General features: G+C 50.3%; 2 protein-coding genes across 4 annotated transcripts; both read right to left on the bottom strand.

Annotated features, from left to right (window-relative positions):
• Positions 1 to 218: 218 nt before the first annotated feature.
• LOC118278851 (serine/arginine repetitive matrix protein 1) lies at positions 219 to 7,254 on the bottom strand. 3 transcript variants are annotated; one of them, XM_050703546.1, is made up of 7 exons: positions 6,715 to 7,254; positions 5,463 to 5,537; positions 4,992 to 5,214; positions 4,035 to 4,210; positions 3,100 to 3,353; positions 2,236 to 2,367; positions 219 to 1,694 (listed from the first exon to the last, which is right to left on the bottom strand). In XM_050703546.1, the coding sequence occupies exons 1-7, from the start codon at positions 6,975 to 6,977 to the stop codon at positions 1,369 to 1,371; spliced, it is 1,449 nt and encodes a 482-aa protein (XP_050559503.1). In that variant the 5' UTR covers positions 6,978 to 7,254; the 3' UTR covers positions 219 to 1,368. The 3 variants fall into 3 exon arrangements, with proteins under 3 accessions (XP_050559503.1, XP_050559500.1, XP_050559501.1); XM_050703543.1 differs by having other exon boundaries at positions 4,641 to 5,214; positions 6,715 to 7,251; XM_050703544.1 differs by having other exon boundaries at positions 1,415 to 1,694; positions 2,990 to 3,353; positions 4,641 to 5,214; positions 6,715 to 7,252.
• A 1,330-nt stretch (positions 7,255 to 8,584) lies between these two features.
• Positions 8,585 to 15,958, bottom strand: LOC118278620 (E3 ubiquitin-protein ligase COP1). Its single transcript, XM_035597915.2, has 4 exons — positions 15,631 to 15,958; positions 10,720 to 10,942; positions 10,030 to 10,638; positions 8,585 to 9,942 (listed from the first exon to the last, which is right to left on the bottom strand). Exons 2-4 carry the CDS (start codon positions 10,927 to 10,929, stop codon positions 8,614 to 8,616), a joined length of 2,148 nt encoding a protein of 715 aa, XP_035453808.2. The 5' UTR covers positions 10,930 to 10,942; positions 15,631 to 15,958; the 3' UTR covers positions 8,585 to 8,613.
• Positions 15,959 to 16,055: the final 97 nt, after the last annotated feature.

The following is a 16,055-nucleotide window of genomic DNA, read 5'->3' as shown; positions in this document are numbered from 1 at the left end:
GAGTGAGGTTTCCGTAAATTCATAACACCCCAAAAAGCCGCCCACGTACTTGTAACGCCTCTAATGTTTCGAGTGTACATGCGATTGCTTACCATCAGGTGATCTACTCATTTACCGGCTTATTACATAAAAATAGCATGTCGTGTGAGGCCTAAAACAAGGTATCCATGTTTTATGTTGTATATGTACTATGTAGTGGGGGAAATGAAACACTGGTACTTGTATGACATAGTTTATTGCAACCTGCGGTGTCGCGCTGCGTACATTACTACATACATATACATACACATATATATATACAGCGCGACACACAGACAACGTGACACACTCGTGGCAGTATCTCCGACCGAGGCGCTACATACATCGCTCACTCCGCGCGAGGGACCGCCTCAACTAACCTTACTTGTACTGTTACATGTCACAATAATATTATAAATGTGAAGGTTTGTTTGTCCATCAATCACTCTGAAACTACTGAACGGATTTTGACGACATTTAGTATAGTATACTGACAAGATATATATGAGCTGACTGTTCTACTGGGTGGTAGGATACATTATATTCCACGTAGGGGACGCGGGGGATGCCGCTGGTAGCAACTGGTAACTTACAAGTTAAGCCTTGTACTCATGGTAAACATTTTGTTTAGCAACATGGTTGCATAAACATGTTGCGGGCAACACTTGTGTTGCGGAGTTGACGCCCGGCGAGCGAAAACATCAGTTTATATTAGTTTAAACAAAGTTTCCAGCAGCATTCTCGCTATTCATCAACAACGTTGATCAACTGTTGCTAAGCAAAATGTTTACCATGAGTACGAGGCTTTAGACAAAATCAAAATACAGGCATGAGACACCTATTTCAGCTTAAGGGCTTCTTAAAATCTAAGAGAGGTTGGTAAAAAGCGGGTACAACAGTAGCGCGGTTGTTGCGCGTACAATTAAAAACATAACAAATTGAACCTTATCTCTAAGCCATAACGCGTACATTCCTTTGGCAGGACAAAAAGGAAGACATTTGCCTCTACATAGTCTGCGGCCGATATGTCGCGGCTCACAATTAATAAAAAAACTAAATTATTACGCCCAACGATCCTTCGCCGACCCATCGATAGTTCAGGAACCGCTCCTAACAATACAGAAGCGCTGCAAAAGCAACTTTATTGTCTACTCGATAAGACACACATTTCAACGTCCACGTGTGACGTGACGCAGCTCGATGGGACGGCGACAGTTACATACACAGGGGCACGAACCAAATTCGACTTTATTTCTACAATATAAGGCATACATTCCTTTGGAAATATAAAAACAAGATCACTTGGATACACACAGCGCGGGTACCCGGCACCCAGCACACGAGGGGCGCCTAGTGGGGGTTGTACAGTTTGCGCGTCGCTCGCTTCGGCGTCGAGCGCGGCGCAGGCGCAGGCATCTCTGTGCTCTTGGAGCTCGACTGGCTCGACTTGCTCGACTGGCTCGAGCTGCTGGAGCTGCTGGAGCTGCTGGAGCTGGAGTCGGAGTCGATGGTGGGGGGGCGGTGGCGCGCCGCGAACTGGCGGGTCAGCTCCGAGTAGCGCGGGGCACGCGAGGGGCGGGGGCGCGCGGCCGGGGGCGGGGGCGAGGGCGCGGGGGGCGAGCGAGACTTGGCCCGCGTGCTGCTGGTGTCCCGCAGCCGCAGCGAGCGCCGCGGACCTGCAACACAACACACTGGACACCGGGGCACGGAGGGGGGGCATCATAACACACTACTATACAGTAACATACACTACCTCGTTAGTCAAGGGATCGCAAGTGTCGGGCGAAGAATTACTGGGCTTTTTCAGTTTTACGAAAATATCTCAGTAGTAGCACGAAGTCTGGAATCGTACACGCTATATGGCAATATGCTCACCCTCTATTACATGGGACTTATAACACAAATGTTGAAAAGTGGGTGTATATTGTACAGCGGCATTACGTGACATAATGTGCACTAAAACTAGCGTTGGCCCGAGTACACCGCCCTGTGGAACACCATGTGTTGTGCTCGTATGTCGCGCGTATATCGTGGCTGCGGTGGGTAGGGGACTGTGTAGGTGGCACCTACACGTCCCATATGTTGCAGTAACACGCTCCTATACACACACACACACACACACTTGTTGGCTCACAGCGACGGATTATGTGTCAAACGCCTCGACCGAGTCGATCAACATGTGAGGTGTAGTGTTAGCTGTAACTATACAATACTCACTGGCGGCGGGCGGCGAGGGGGTGGGTGTGTGAGACCCGGCGCGACGCGGGGGGGCGCGGTTGGCCGCGCTGCGCACCGGCGACTGCTGCAGCAGCGAGTTGCGGCGCGGCGCCGGCTTGGACCGGATGGAGCCTGCACAGAGACGGGTAGCGGCTGTAGTGTACGTCTATACTCGTATATAAAGCTGGAGAGTTTGTCTGTACCGGCGGCGGCGGCCGCAGGCGCTGCTGCAGCGCGGGCGGCAGGCGCAGCGCGGGCAGCGCGGGCAGGATGTAGCGCAGGTAGCGGTTGTATTACTAGAGTATACAGTACCGGCGGCGGCGGCCACTGCAGGCGCTGCTGCAGCGCGGGCGGCAGGCGCAGCGCGGGCAGCGCGGGCAGGATGTAGCGCAGGTAGCGGTTGTATTACTAGAGTATACAGTACCGGCGGCGGCGGCCCGCAGGCGCTGCTGCAGCGCGGGCGGCAGGCGCAGCGCGGGCAGCGCGGGCAGGATGTAGCGCAGGTAGCGGTTGTATTACTAGAGTATACAGTACCGGCGGCGGCGGCCCGCAGGCGCTGCTGCAGCGCGGGCGGCAGGCGCAGCGCGGGCAGCGCGGGCAGGATGTAGCGCAGGTAGCGGTTGTATTACTAGAGTATACAGTACCGGCGGCGGCGGCCCGCAGGCGCTGCTGCAGCGCGGGCGGCAGGCGCAGCGCGGGCAGCGCGGGCAGGATGTAGCGCAGGTAGCGGTTGTATTACTAGAGTATACAGTACCGGCGGCGGCGGCCCGCAGGCGCTGCTGCAGCGCGGGCGGCAGGCGCAGCGCGGGCAGCGCGGGCAGGATGTAGCGCAGGTAGCGGTTGTATTACTAGAGTATACAGTACCGGCGGCGGCGGCCCGCAGGCGCTGCTGCAGCGCGGGCGGCAGGCGCAGCGCGGGCAGCGCGGGCAGGATGTAGCGCAGGTAGCGGTTGCGCAGCGAGTGCCAGGAGCGCGCGCGACCCGCCAGGCGCGGGTACTCCGCCTGCAGCGCGCGCCACACGGCGTTGCCCTTCACCTGCGCGGCGCGCTCGCCCGCGCTCAGCCACGCCACGATGGCGTGGTCCTCCAGCGCCGAGTACTCCTTGTGCGCGCCCGCCCTGTGCACGCACTACATTACTCACTGAGACAACGACGATAAACTTTAACAACGGTATTTCAAGGCCCAGTTACCCCTTACCAATCTTCCCAATCCCCGATTCCCCAACAACACTTAAATTCCTAACCCCCAAAAAGACTGTAACGCCTCTAGGCGAGCGAAGCAATACTAGAGGTCGCCAAGACTACACGAGATACGCCAGACCCCCAGTACATACAAAATACAGTGACATACAAAATACAGTGATGTACAGAATACAGTGATATACAGAATACAGTGATATACAGAATACAGTGATATACAGAATACAGTGATATACAGAATACAGTGATGTACAGAATACAGTGATATACAGAATACAGTAGAAATGTATTCAACCTCTTGATACTAATATCACCAAGTCCAAGACAAAATCATTACCTTCAACTAAAAGAAGGAACATCAAACTAAATATTTAAAACTGTCTATCTGTCTGTCAGTCCTCTAGTTGTTCTATTTGCTCGTTCCAAAGTGTAGATTCCTATGGAGAAGAACGAGCAAGAAACTCCATAGGTTACTCTTTTCCAATCAGGTTCACAATACAATACTTGGTTACATTGTTTCGTTGGTTCAACTATGTGAGAACAATGTAACACCAATATTCAGTCAGAGATAGGAAAAGAAACACAGTAGAGTACAGTACCGCTTGCTGATGACGTGGCCGAGGCCGGGCGAGGCGGCCCGGTTGGTGCGCTCCGCCAGCCGGGGCCGCTTGCTGGGGCCCCCCCGCTCCGACACGGGGGGCCGCTTGGCCGGCTGGGGCCGCGGCGCGGGGCCCGCGGGGGCCGCAGGGGCCGTGTCGCTGTCCGCTGTGTTCTCCTGCAACAAGCCCCTTGTAACGTACCACGTCCGCGCACAATGATATAGGTACTGTATTTGGAAGAAATGGTGTAATGATTGAGGGGGATTAGTAGAGGTCGCCCGTGTCGCAGTGTGTGGAGCTCCGTGTGGTAGGTGATGGAGATAACTTTGGTGTGGGCTCGCCATGCGGCAATGCTGGCCGGCCGGAGTGATACCACAGCCTCATAGCACTCCGATGTAGAACTACCGAAGCGTTGTATGCAGCCATGTGAATGAGGTGACGTTACCAAAGGTCCAATTACCTCCCCCCCCCCCTCCCCAATATCCTGATTCTCCAACAATCCTCAAATACGCCTCTGGTGTTGCGGGTGTCCACGGGCGGCGTCTATTACCTACCACCATGTGTGTCCGTGTGGCGTGGTGTGGTGGTGTGCCGTGAGTAAGTTACCTTGTCGTCGGTGTCGGAGCCCGCGGCGCGTGTATACCGGTCCAGTACCGCGGCGGACAGCGGCCGCAGGCGGACCACCGGGTTGAAGGAGTACAGCACGGCCAGCCGGAACCTCTCGTCCGCGTCATACCTCGCCAGCTCGCCGGCTCGCCGCCGCGACACGTACCCGCGCACCAGCGCCAGCTCCGCGTCCGAGATCACCAGCTCGCGGTACTTGGCGCGCTCGCCGCCCGCCGGGGAGACCTTACGGGGAGAGCTCGCGGCGAGGCCAGGCTTACGTGGCGAGCTACTAGCGGGGGCAGGCTTGCTTGGCGAGCTTACAGCGAGACTAGCTTTATGTGACGGACTTACAGTAGGCCCTGCTTTACGGGGCGAGCTGGCGGGCCCCGCCCTTCGGTGCGAGCTAAGAGGCCCCGGCTTACGGGGTGACGTCACTGCGGGAGCAGGTGTAGGCGGTGACGTCACAGTGGGAGTGTGTTGGACCGGCGACGTGGCGGCGGGGGGCCCGACCACCACCGTGGGCAGCGCCACCACCATGTGCCTCCCGCTGGTAGCGCCACCACGCGGCGGCGCGCTGTAACATCGTTGTGATATCACATACCGCTACATTTGTTATACAAGCCTTCTAATATTGAACAATGTCACCACACGTTAGGGTGGCTACACATAGAACTATACAAAACCAGTTTACCATGGTCTCGCTTTATAGGTTCTCTCCGTATATTCAACAGTCAGTTTATACTGGTTGAGCATATCTACGTGTATAGCCGTATGTTTAGCAAATATAGTCACAGTACACGGAGCATGTAGTGCGGTAGTTACCTGCGGCAGTGCGAGCAGCAGTGGTGGGAACAGGTCGGCGCCGCTGCAGGGCTGCGCTCCCTGTGGGGCTCCTTACTGTGGACAACATGACTTATCGTTGTTATGCATACAAGGAGAAAACATTTTGTACAAGCCCATGTTGTATACTTGTGGAGATTTAGGTTCTGGAGAAATTAAACTTCTGCTAATACGGACATTAATGTAATACAGTAGGGGCTTGGTAATCCGGACACCCGCTTGTTCGGTGATCGCTGTAATCGGGCCGGGCAGTTGACTTCGCTTCGTATTGAAGATAACGAATTTGATAGCCATGAAATTATGATTCTCTGTCGTCTTAGAGACCGGGTGTTTGAAATGATGTGTGAAAATTATAAGCAGAAGAATATAACACTTTTTCATGGAGAATTAAAATGCTTTACTATTAACTTACTGTTTTTCTTACATGGTTGTAATTTTGAACATGTGCATTTTTTTGTTTATGATTTAATGTAAATAATGTAAAAGTATTATTTAACAAACAAAGGTTAAATATGCGATTTAATACCATTAAATATGACATACTATAATCCGGATGCCTGGATAATTCGGACAGGGTCTTGTTTTTGCCTCTCCAGATTACCGATGCCCTAATATATAATAATCGGACCTAAGGTTTAAAAGATACAAAGGAGTGAGGAGCACATGCGACAACTACTAATCGTGTACTGAATGCTTAGCTAATTATGACTATTAAATAAACTGGGTAAAATGCACGACTAAGCATTTGTGTGCCACCTCACAATACTAACTAGTTAATTTAAGATATATGTAATTTGTACACATTACTGAAAGTATCTTGAACATTGATATAATGTATAGTAACTGCTCCAACTGTCTCCTACTTGTTAGAGCGGGTCACTCGCAGCTCTAGTTGTGCCATTACAAACATGAGAACTGTCACTTCAAAGCAATGTGAGTATCCCGCACAACTTGTCACTGAGAGATCTGATCAAAATGACTTATGACGGTTTGTAATGGCACAACTGTAGTCACGGTTGGAGTCCCATTGCATGTGCTCCATACACACTCAGTGACACATAGTCTGCACCTCGCTTCAGGATGTGAGGCATTCACTGACCCAGAAGGTATAATGCATAAATAAATATTGTAACTGGTGTACATGTCACTAGCTAGTTATTGGATTGAATTCACAGTGAGGCAGACATCAAACAATTTGATATAGGTAGTGATGTATAGTTCTGGCGCCCAGTACCTGCGGGTGGGCAGGCGCGGGCCGTCGGCGGCGGCGGAGGGCGCGCCCGCGGCCAGCGCCCGCAGCGCGCGCAGCACGGCGCCGCGCCGCGCCAGCTGCAGGCGGCCGCGCTGCAGGTACACGAAGCGCGCGCGCCGCCGCCAGCCCGCCACACGTCCTGACTCCAGGTCCACCGCCCGCCAGCGCCCCGACCCATACACGAAGTACTTCGCCGTCATGGCGCCCGTCGCGCCCGCCGCACTCAAGTCTCCCGCGTCACACATTCAGCTCTAACACTGGCCGCTACATGCCCGGCGCCGACTGCCGGCTCCACTTCTGACACTAAGCTCTGCTGGTACTGAGCCACTGCCACTCGCTGTACACCACAAGCACTCGCCGTCTGATGCCACTCACTGCCACGGACACTAAGTCCTCGTTCACTATCAGAATTAATCAGAAATAACCAAATGACGCCAGAATCGCCAGATAAATAACTCCCGCCGCCAAACAAACTCCAATTCACATCAAATCATTAAATGTCAACGTCACGTTTGACAGATGACAGTTGTGTTGTCATTTTCATTTGTCACTACGGAATATGGTCTGTTGGCTATGGCCAAACCATAGTGCAGAGAACTAAACGGGAGATAAGAAAGAAAAGATTCTAAAGAATTAATTTTATTCAAGGAAGTTTTTCCTACAGTACTATCTGTCGCAACTTATAACTTGCAACTTTTTTGAAGAGCTGGCACTGCCGGGCGCTTGTGTGGAAGCAAATCACGCGTGTGATCACTCATAATGGAGTAAAATATGTTCCTTTGTAGTTATCATATTCTTTGGAAAACGGCCCCCCTATACTTATTATACTCTCTGGAGCGATCACCGTGTCCGAACATCGTATCAGCAAAACCACTATTTAAATGTCTTTGCAATGAAAACAATACCCTTTGACTGCCTCAGCCGATATTGGAATACTTGGCATCAACATTTCGAGCGGTGTCCAGTTCCGTGGTCATCTGGAGGATAAGGCTAAATTAGCCTCGAAAAAGCTTGGTGTGCTTGACAGATCGAGGCAGTATTTCACTTCAGCCCATGGACACCCGTCCATGGGCGGCGCTGATCGCTTACCATCAGGTAACTCGTTTGTCACCGATTCCATAAAAAAAATCACTATCTCAGCCGTTATCTCGCCTGATGCTGCACGACACGACACGCCCTACGATGAGCACGTCTGTCAATAAGTACTAGCGTTATATATTACTGACCACTACTAACATCCGGGCGGCACGGCAGCACGGCAATAGCTTCTAGTCTACGGGATGGTAATATGGCAAAAAATTAAGACAAATGCTCACGTAGATATTGTATTGATTAGTGTGTACTAGAAGCTGTTGCCGGCGACGTATTGTTTTGTTTCTACCTAGTACCAGTAAATTAGTAGTGATGAACTAGTCAGCTGATTTCCGTGTTAATTCTAGGTACAGATGGAAAGAGATAGCGATTGATTTCATTGACGAAGTGTAGTAGGTTTTTTTTTATTTTTAAAAAACGTTGCCCCGCATTATGATTTTCTCCTGTGTCGGGGTGCGTTTACAAACATACAAGTTCACATGCATTACACCCAGACCCGAAACAACTATTTGTGGATCACACAAAGAGTTGCTCCGTGCGGGAATCGAACCCGCTACCCGTTGCGCGGCAGCCAGTTGCCCAGCCACCGCACCAACCGTGCAGTCAATTGGTGGTACGTTATGCTGAGTATAGAGTCAATGTTTATTTAAACTTACTTATATTCTCAAATGGAATTAACTTCGGTGGTCCGGGGTTTGAACACCTTACATAAAAAGTAACATAGTGGTGGGGGAGGGGGTGTGTGAATGAAACGCAGACGGCAGTAGTAGTAGGTATGTATTGCGGCAGTTAGACGAGCTCCAGCACCTTGATGGTGCCCTGCGAGTTGGCGGCGAGCAGTGTATGGGAGTCGGGTCCCTGCGCGCGGCGCCAGCAGACGGCCGACACGAACTCCGAGGGCTCCTCGTCGCGGCGCTCGCGCTCCAGGAAGCCGCGCACGGCGTCGAACCGGTACACCAGCAGCGGCCGCGACAGGCCGGCGTAGTACACGTACAGCGCGTTGTTCTCCGAGCCGCACGCCACGTAGCGCCCGTCCGTGGCCAGCCCCACGAAGTTCTTCTCGTTGGCGTGGCCCGTGAAGGAGCGCACGCAGCGCGGCGACTCCACGCGCCACAGCTTGAGGGCGGAGTCCGTGGACGCCGACACCAGCGTGCGCGCGTCCAGGAACTTGACGTAGGACACGGCCTTGCGGTGGTCGCGGAACACGGCCAGCGGCGCGCGCGGCGCGCGCAGGTCGTAGTAGTGCACGCAGTGGTCGGCCGAGCCGAAGGCCAGGTGGCACGACGAGCGCGGGTTGAAGCGCACGCAGCACACGTTGAACTTGGCCTCCAGCGTGGCCACGGAGCGCTCCGCGTTCAGCGCCCACAGCTTGACGCGCGCGTCGTCCGAGCCCGAGGCCAGCAGGCGCACGTCGGCGCGGTTGAAGTGCACGGACCAGCAGCGCTTGTCGTGCTCGTGCAGCGCGCGCGTGCGCTGGCCCGTGCCCGCGTCCCACACGCTCACCGTGCCCTCGTAGTCGGACGACGCCAGCACGTTCTTGTGGTACGCGTTCCACGACACGCACGAGATCTTGTGCGAGCACTGCATCTCGGCGCACGGGTAGTGCACGTCGACGCAGTCGCGCACCACGGCCTCGTACTCGAACACCTTGATGCGCTTGGTGACGCCGGCGATGGCGAAGAACTCCTCGTCCTTGTCGAACTCGATGGTGGACACGATGGTGGAGTAGTTGATGGCGTCGCTGCAGTACGACAGCGTGGCCAGCGGCCGCAGCGCGCGGTACCGCGTGAACGCCACCAGGTCCTCGCGGAACGCGTCCAGCCCGCGGGGGCGCAGCGCCGCGCGGCTGTCCGCGTCCGCGTCCGGCTCCGGCGGCAGCGGGGGCGCGGGCTCGGGCTCCGGGACAGGCGCGTCGGGGGCGCGCTGGTCGCCGCCGGGGGCGCGCTCCATGGGCGCCTGCGGCACGTGGTCCGCGTCCAGCGCGGAGGGCGCGGGCGGGCTGACGGCCGGGGGCGCGGGGGGCGCCGTGCTGCAGTCGCCGGGGAAGGCGGGGGACGCGGGGGTGAGCGCCGACGACCCGGGGAAGTACAGCTCGTCCGCGCGGTGCGCGAAGTAACACTGCAACATACAACAACATGGTACTTAGTACTTGTATTTACATAGCTGGTAGCAGTATCTGTATTGTATGGTAGTGTGTGTGTGTACCTGTACGAAGTCATCAAAGTGTGCGTGCAGTCGTCGCCAGCGAGCTGCCAGCGCGTCCCCCGGGGGCGCGGAGCCGCCTGCGAAGCTCTCGTCGTCTTCTGTGGCGGGGGGCGCGAGGGGCGCAAGGGGCGCGGGTGTGGAGGACTGCGGGGGCGCGGTGGCGGGGTCGGACACGGTGCTGGCGGCGGACGCGGCGGGCGCGGGCTCGGGGTCGGGCGGCAGCTGGCGCAGCACGGCGGCGACGGTGGCCATGTCGCGGCGCACGAGCGCGGCCTCGCGCGCCAGCGCCTCCAGCTGCAGCGAGCGCGTGCGGTGCAGCTGCGCCAGGAACTCGTACAGCAGGCGGTGGTGCGCGGCCGCACTCTCCGCCTGCAGCAGCCGCTTGCGGCGCGCCAGCAGCTCCAGCATGGCGTCCACGTCGGCCAGCGGCAGGCGCCGCGCCTCCGCCGCCACCAGCGCGCGCACGCTGGGCGCCGCGCCCCCGGCCGGCGCGGGCGCGGGGGCGCGGCGCCGCGCCACCACCTCGTTCAGCAGGAAGTTGGGGAAGATGTGGTCGCGCGACGCCAGCGCGGCGCCGCACTTGGGGCACCGCCGGTGGAGCTCCACCGCCTGCACACGACGCGACATGTTTCATTCCGTTCTATAGAGAACTATACTCACACTCCGACACACCGCGCACCGACTACTGACCTTGCTGATGCAGGCGTAGCAGAAGGAGTGTCCGCAGCGCGTGACGTAGGCCTCGTCGATGAGCTCGAAGCACACGGGGCACAGCAGGTCGCAGTCCTTGTCCTCCAGCGAGCCGCCCAGCCCGCCCAGCGCGGCCAGCGGCGCCGCGCCCCCGCCCGCGCCCCCACCCGCGGCCCCGCCGGCGCTCCCGCCCGCCGTCACGCCCGACATATTGGACACCTCTCTGCAAGCAACAAGTACACTTTAATTAAGAATATATTCGCTTGTACATACTTCCAATAACTTGCACTGGATCCATAAACTACACATGAAACGTGGTGTAAAGTTGATTGAATCTAGGATACTACATCCTGCCAAATAAAATTGTTTTAAAAATGAAACAATAATATAATATTTTTTACCCGACTGCGCCAGAAGGAGGGTTATGTTTTTCGAGAGTATGTATGTATGTATAATTGTTTGGCACGCTCTGCAGCCTAAACGGCTTAATGGATTTTGGCTTGAGAGGTGTCGTTAGATTCGTATTTACTGTGAGAGTGACACTGGATACATCAAAATAATAAAAAAACAAAATGGCGGATTTTTGGCGCCAAATTCGAATATTGCTCACTCTCTAGCCTGAACGACTCGATGGATTTCAGCTTAATAGGGGTCGTTAGATTCGTATTTACTGTGAGAGAAAAAAGAAGTCTAGAAACCCAGCAGTATATACCCTCACTAAATGTTTAGAATGGGTCCCGACTGCTTCAATTTTACAATGACTTTCTTGTTTTAGGGTTTTTTTCATTCATTTTCTTGTTATAAAGAAACGCAGTCGGGTTTTTTAGTTTTTAAATTACCTTTTTTTTCATGGATGAGATCGTTCTCATCCATGAAAAAAAAGGTATGAAAAAAAAGGCATGAAAAAAAACGAGCATAAGAAAGAAAAAAATATATACCCAGCCACCGAGGGCTTGATGAGATATCGCTCATCACGATAATTGCATAAAAAGACCACAATAATGTGATGCGTACTCAAATATCATTTGTGTACATTTTGTAATGTATCACGTAATGAGTTTAATGTTATCCCATACTGAATTTATGTGTAATTATGTACCGAAGGCAGTAAGATCCATACAACAGAGATAGACCACAGCGACAGACACAGCTTCTGTACGGGTATTCGATCACTCTTAGGCCTCTTTTCCATTACACGGTTTCTCGCCGTGAAAATCTACGGTTAATTCGCCGCGTGTAGGCACGGTCGTCAGTGTGGTATGGATCACTATATGAGCTTGTCGACATGCACGGTGGCGCCAAGGCACGGCGCCGCGTCTACGCACGGCGTGATTTTCACCAGTGTTGTATGGCAGTCTATCGGGGTGTGTCGACGGTGCCGGACGTACGCACGGATTCGTGACCGCTTATATACGCTGTTTCGCGATTTTATTATAAAATGAACATAAATCAAGAATTATTAATTACGTTGATTCAAGAAAGGCCTGTAATATGGGATAAGACCATCGACGATTATAAAAATAAATTATAAAAATATTTAAGTGGTAGGTACAGCATCCTCAAATGCGCAATCGTCAACATATGGATATTCTACAGCTGCTAGATCGGGCTATGGAATAAGTCGTCCACAGACGTCTTCTCATGATTTTGGACACGGTTCTGGTTTAGAGCCAATCCACTACCGACCCGAATCACAATTATCTGTACATTATCTGTACATAGTGTAAATGCGGAAAGTATCTCGGCAGATTCTCAAGTTTCTATTGAAGACGAATTCGATTTTAGTACCGCACTTGAGTAGCATTTTCAGCGTAGTGTATTTTTTGATTTACTTGTTCTTAAATTAATAATTATTAAAATTCAATTACATGTAATAATTTTGTTTGTGTGCAATAAACAATTTTAAACTAAAATATGTCATTTAATTTTGTACCTACTTACCTCAGAGTTACAGCCAATCTTTCTGCGGGCGATATACTCTCTCGCATAAAAGTATCTTGATGTTTTAGTTCCTGGGATAATTTTTGGAGCAAGTTGTCGAATGTAGTTTTCTGCATTCTAAAATAATTGTAAAACTTGTCTTCATCTTCTCTCAATTGATTCTTGACAAGTGTATGAAACGCGCCATATTCCTCCCTTTTTTCTAAAATCGGATGTATCCAAAACCTTACTTCCCTTTTTTTTAATTTTCTTTTTCCTATATATGTAATAAGCAACTATAATCTTTTTTTCGTAAGAAAATTCATGACGCAGCACGTCCTACACAGCCCGAGTAAAAAGCGCTACTAGCCAGTACTTACCAATGTCTCGCGCGGTGATTTTGCCGTATCATGTACAAGCTAGCACGTTTTTTCAACCGTACGGCTTACACACCGTACGTTTGAACAACCGTGTAATGGAAAAGAGGCCTTAGGGAAACTTTATTAAAACCTACAAAAAGAAATGAAATCCCACAAAAACATTTCATGTTAAATGTTGCCAAGACGAGATAAATAAAATGTCCGAATAGTCAATCGGTTTTTTTTTTCGCGTAAAGCATGCTTAGTTTCTGGTAGCAACTTTAGGAACAATTCAATTTTTCCTTAGGGCCCTACCATGGTACGCTGCGCCACTGGTACTCAACTGAGAAATTGTAGTATGTAGTATGTTCTGAATGAAACGAAAATGTAAAAGAACAAAAGTACCTAATGTAAATAACACTACAGACTACAACTTGTTGCTGTGACAAGCTGTTGTAGTACTGACAAACAGACACAATGAAGTACCGTCTCAATCCAGAACTTTTACCTTGTGATCAATTGTTCTCTTTGTATGAAGCTGTCTGAACTTAGTGTCAGAAACTTAGATTGGTTGAGAGACTTCAGAATAAGATTAGTTAAGGGGGCGTTCAAGTATTACGTAACGCAACTTGGGAGGAGTGGGAGTGGGTCTCGTAAAACGTTACGATGCTTACGCCTTTACAACACGTTATTTCGTTATTTGGCATAAAAAAAATATTATTAAAAAAAAGTTAAAATGGGAGAACTTAGGATGAAAACAAGAGAACAATAATTCTAGGAACAAAAATGTAGTTATAAAAAATAAACAAAATTTACAGGTGTGGTGGAATAAAAATCTCCTCTTGTTTTATTTAGTCATTTAGTTTATCAATGATGCTGAAACTACTGAAGGCATTTCAATAAAATTTGTTAGACAGACAGAGTATGAGCTGGCTTGGGCGGTAGGCAGTGATAGGAATAGGTAGTGCTTATTAGCTTAAACTTTGAAGAACAGAGAAAAGAAACGGACACTTCCTTAGTACTGTATTTCTTATTAATATAAGTTACAGCTATAAGTTAGTGTTTGCGACTAAATCCTTACTTCCTTACTAATATTATAAATGTGAAAGTAACTCTGTCTGTCTGTCTGTGTACAGAGATAGACTAGACCAGTAGACCCTGAGGAACAACATAAGCTAACTACTTTTTACTGTAAAAAAATAGGGGAGAATGGTTAAAAAGGGGGGATGAATGTTCATATAGAAATTTGTAATTTTTAAAGCTGTAACAGAAAAATTTCGTATTTAGACACTTTATGATAAACGAAAGAACATAGGCTAGAATAAAAAAATACATTGTTAATTGAAGGCGTAGAACGGTTGATAGAGGAGATTAATGTTTGCTTAAAAATTCGTTATTTTTGTTAATACTGTTGCCTGTGGCTTCACTCGCGTTTGATTCGTACCTACCTATTTATTTTAATCGCCAATATCCCTACTACCATACTAATATTATTGATGCGAAAGTAACCCTGTTTGTCTTGAGGTTATGCTTACATGAATGTTTTTTATGGAATATAACAACGAAATAATTTTTGATTTTATTGATAGGCTAAGTATAGGATAAATGCTACATTTCATCGTGATTATACCACTAACACAACCATGCGGACGAAGTCGCGGGCAAAAGCTAGTATAATATAACACAGTTGTTATACCAATCAACATTTTTGTTTTTTTGTTGGAAAACATTTTGTAAAGGACTTGTAATTCTTAAAATTATGAAACGCAGTCTTTGTTTTGTTCTTTGTTCCAAAGTAAATATGTTATTCCAAATAACATAATTTCTGTGGTCTGTCCGTCTTTGTTCTTCTTCGAAGTTTAGGCTAGTAGGCACTACCTATTCCTATCACTGGTAATAGGATACTTTTAAGCCCATGCAAATTTGGGTGAAGTCATGTGCAAACTTAAGCTTAGTTTGTTTCTTTGAATGTATTAATCTCCAGAATTACTGAACCGATTTTTTTTTTTGTGTTGGATAGTCCATTTATCGAGGAAGGTTATAAGCTATAAAACATCATGCTACGATCAAAAGGAGCCGAACAGAACGGGTGAAACCATGCAGAAGTAGCTAGTAATTAAATAAAATTACAACTACCTACATTATACTTTATTACAAGTAAACATCAGTAAACACATTTACAGCATGTCACTAGCAGTGTGTGCTGGAGAGGAGAGCTGCATATGCTGTGACTGGTCAGTTGTGTACACTGTTCACTCTCACAGAGCTATCTAACAAACAGTTGACTGTGCAGCTCCACATCCACAGCTATGTGCACACTCAGCATGTCAGTGTGTGCACACCGGCTGGATATTATCTACTGCTACAGTTATCTCTCCACGTATCTGAGCTGCCGGCGGCGTTGCGCGTGTTATCAGCAAATGTTGTGTTGCTTACACTTCCCAACTGACTGCTGTGTCCTTACTTAGTGTTATGCTGAGCAGTGACACGTGAAGCGAGCCGGCGAGGCGCGGTGTGCGGGTACAGGACCCGCGCGGACTGTTTATTTATACGCAACAATCGATACCCAGTGACCGAAACATGCACAATTACACACAGGTGACCTACATCCCGCGGGAGTGGCCTCACTTACATATCACTGATGGTAGACACGAGGGCGATGACCGGAGGGACATGCTAGGGCGCACGAGACGCCCGCGGGCTGATGCTGCTCTCCGAACCTGAGCCTGCTGGCTTGCGACTCCGCCCCGGCTCGGCCGCGGCAAAGTTCTGTACAACTTGTATTGTCCGCTTAATCTACAGTTTACACTTAATGTTTCATTCAGTATACGCGGGTCAACACCAAGCCCCATCGTTTGCAATCACTATCTTATTCATTTTACTTCGATTTATAACAACACTCGCGTATCAGTACACTTTGCTTTGACGAGTTTGACATCTGACAGAATGAAGTTGCCAGCAGAAAATAGTATGTGGATATTTAGGTCAAACCCGGCTGACTGAGGTCAAGGACTGACAAATAAGACCAAGCACAACGCTAAGGAAGTCGTTTCTTTA

Source organism: Spodoptera frugiperda, chromosome 24 (assembly GCF_023101765.2).
Source record: "Spodoptera frugiperda isolate SF20-4 chromosome 24, AGI-APGP_CSIRO_Sfru_2.0, whole genome shotgun sequence".
In the NCBI taxonomy this organism is placed as follows: Eukaryota; Metazoa; Arthropoda; class Insecta; order Lepidoptera; family Noctuidae; genus Spodoptera; species Spodoptera frugiperda.
Note: the sequence above shows the minus strand (reverse complement) of the source record. Positions and strands in the feature narration are given on the sequence as shown.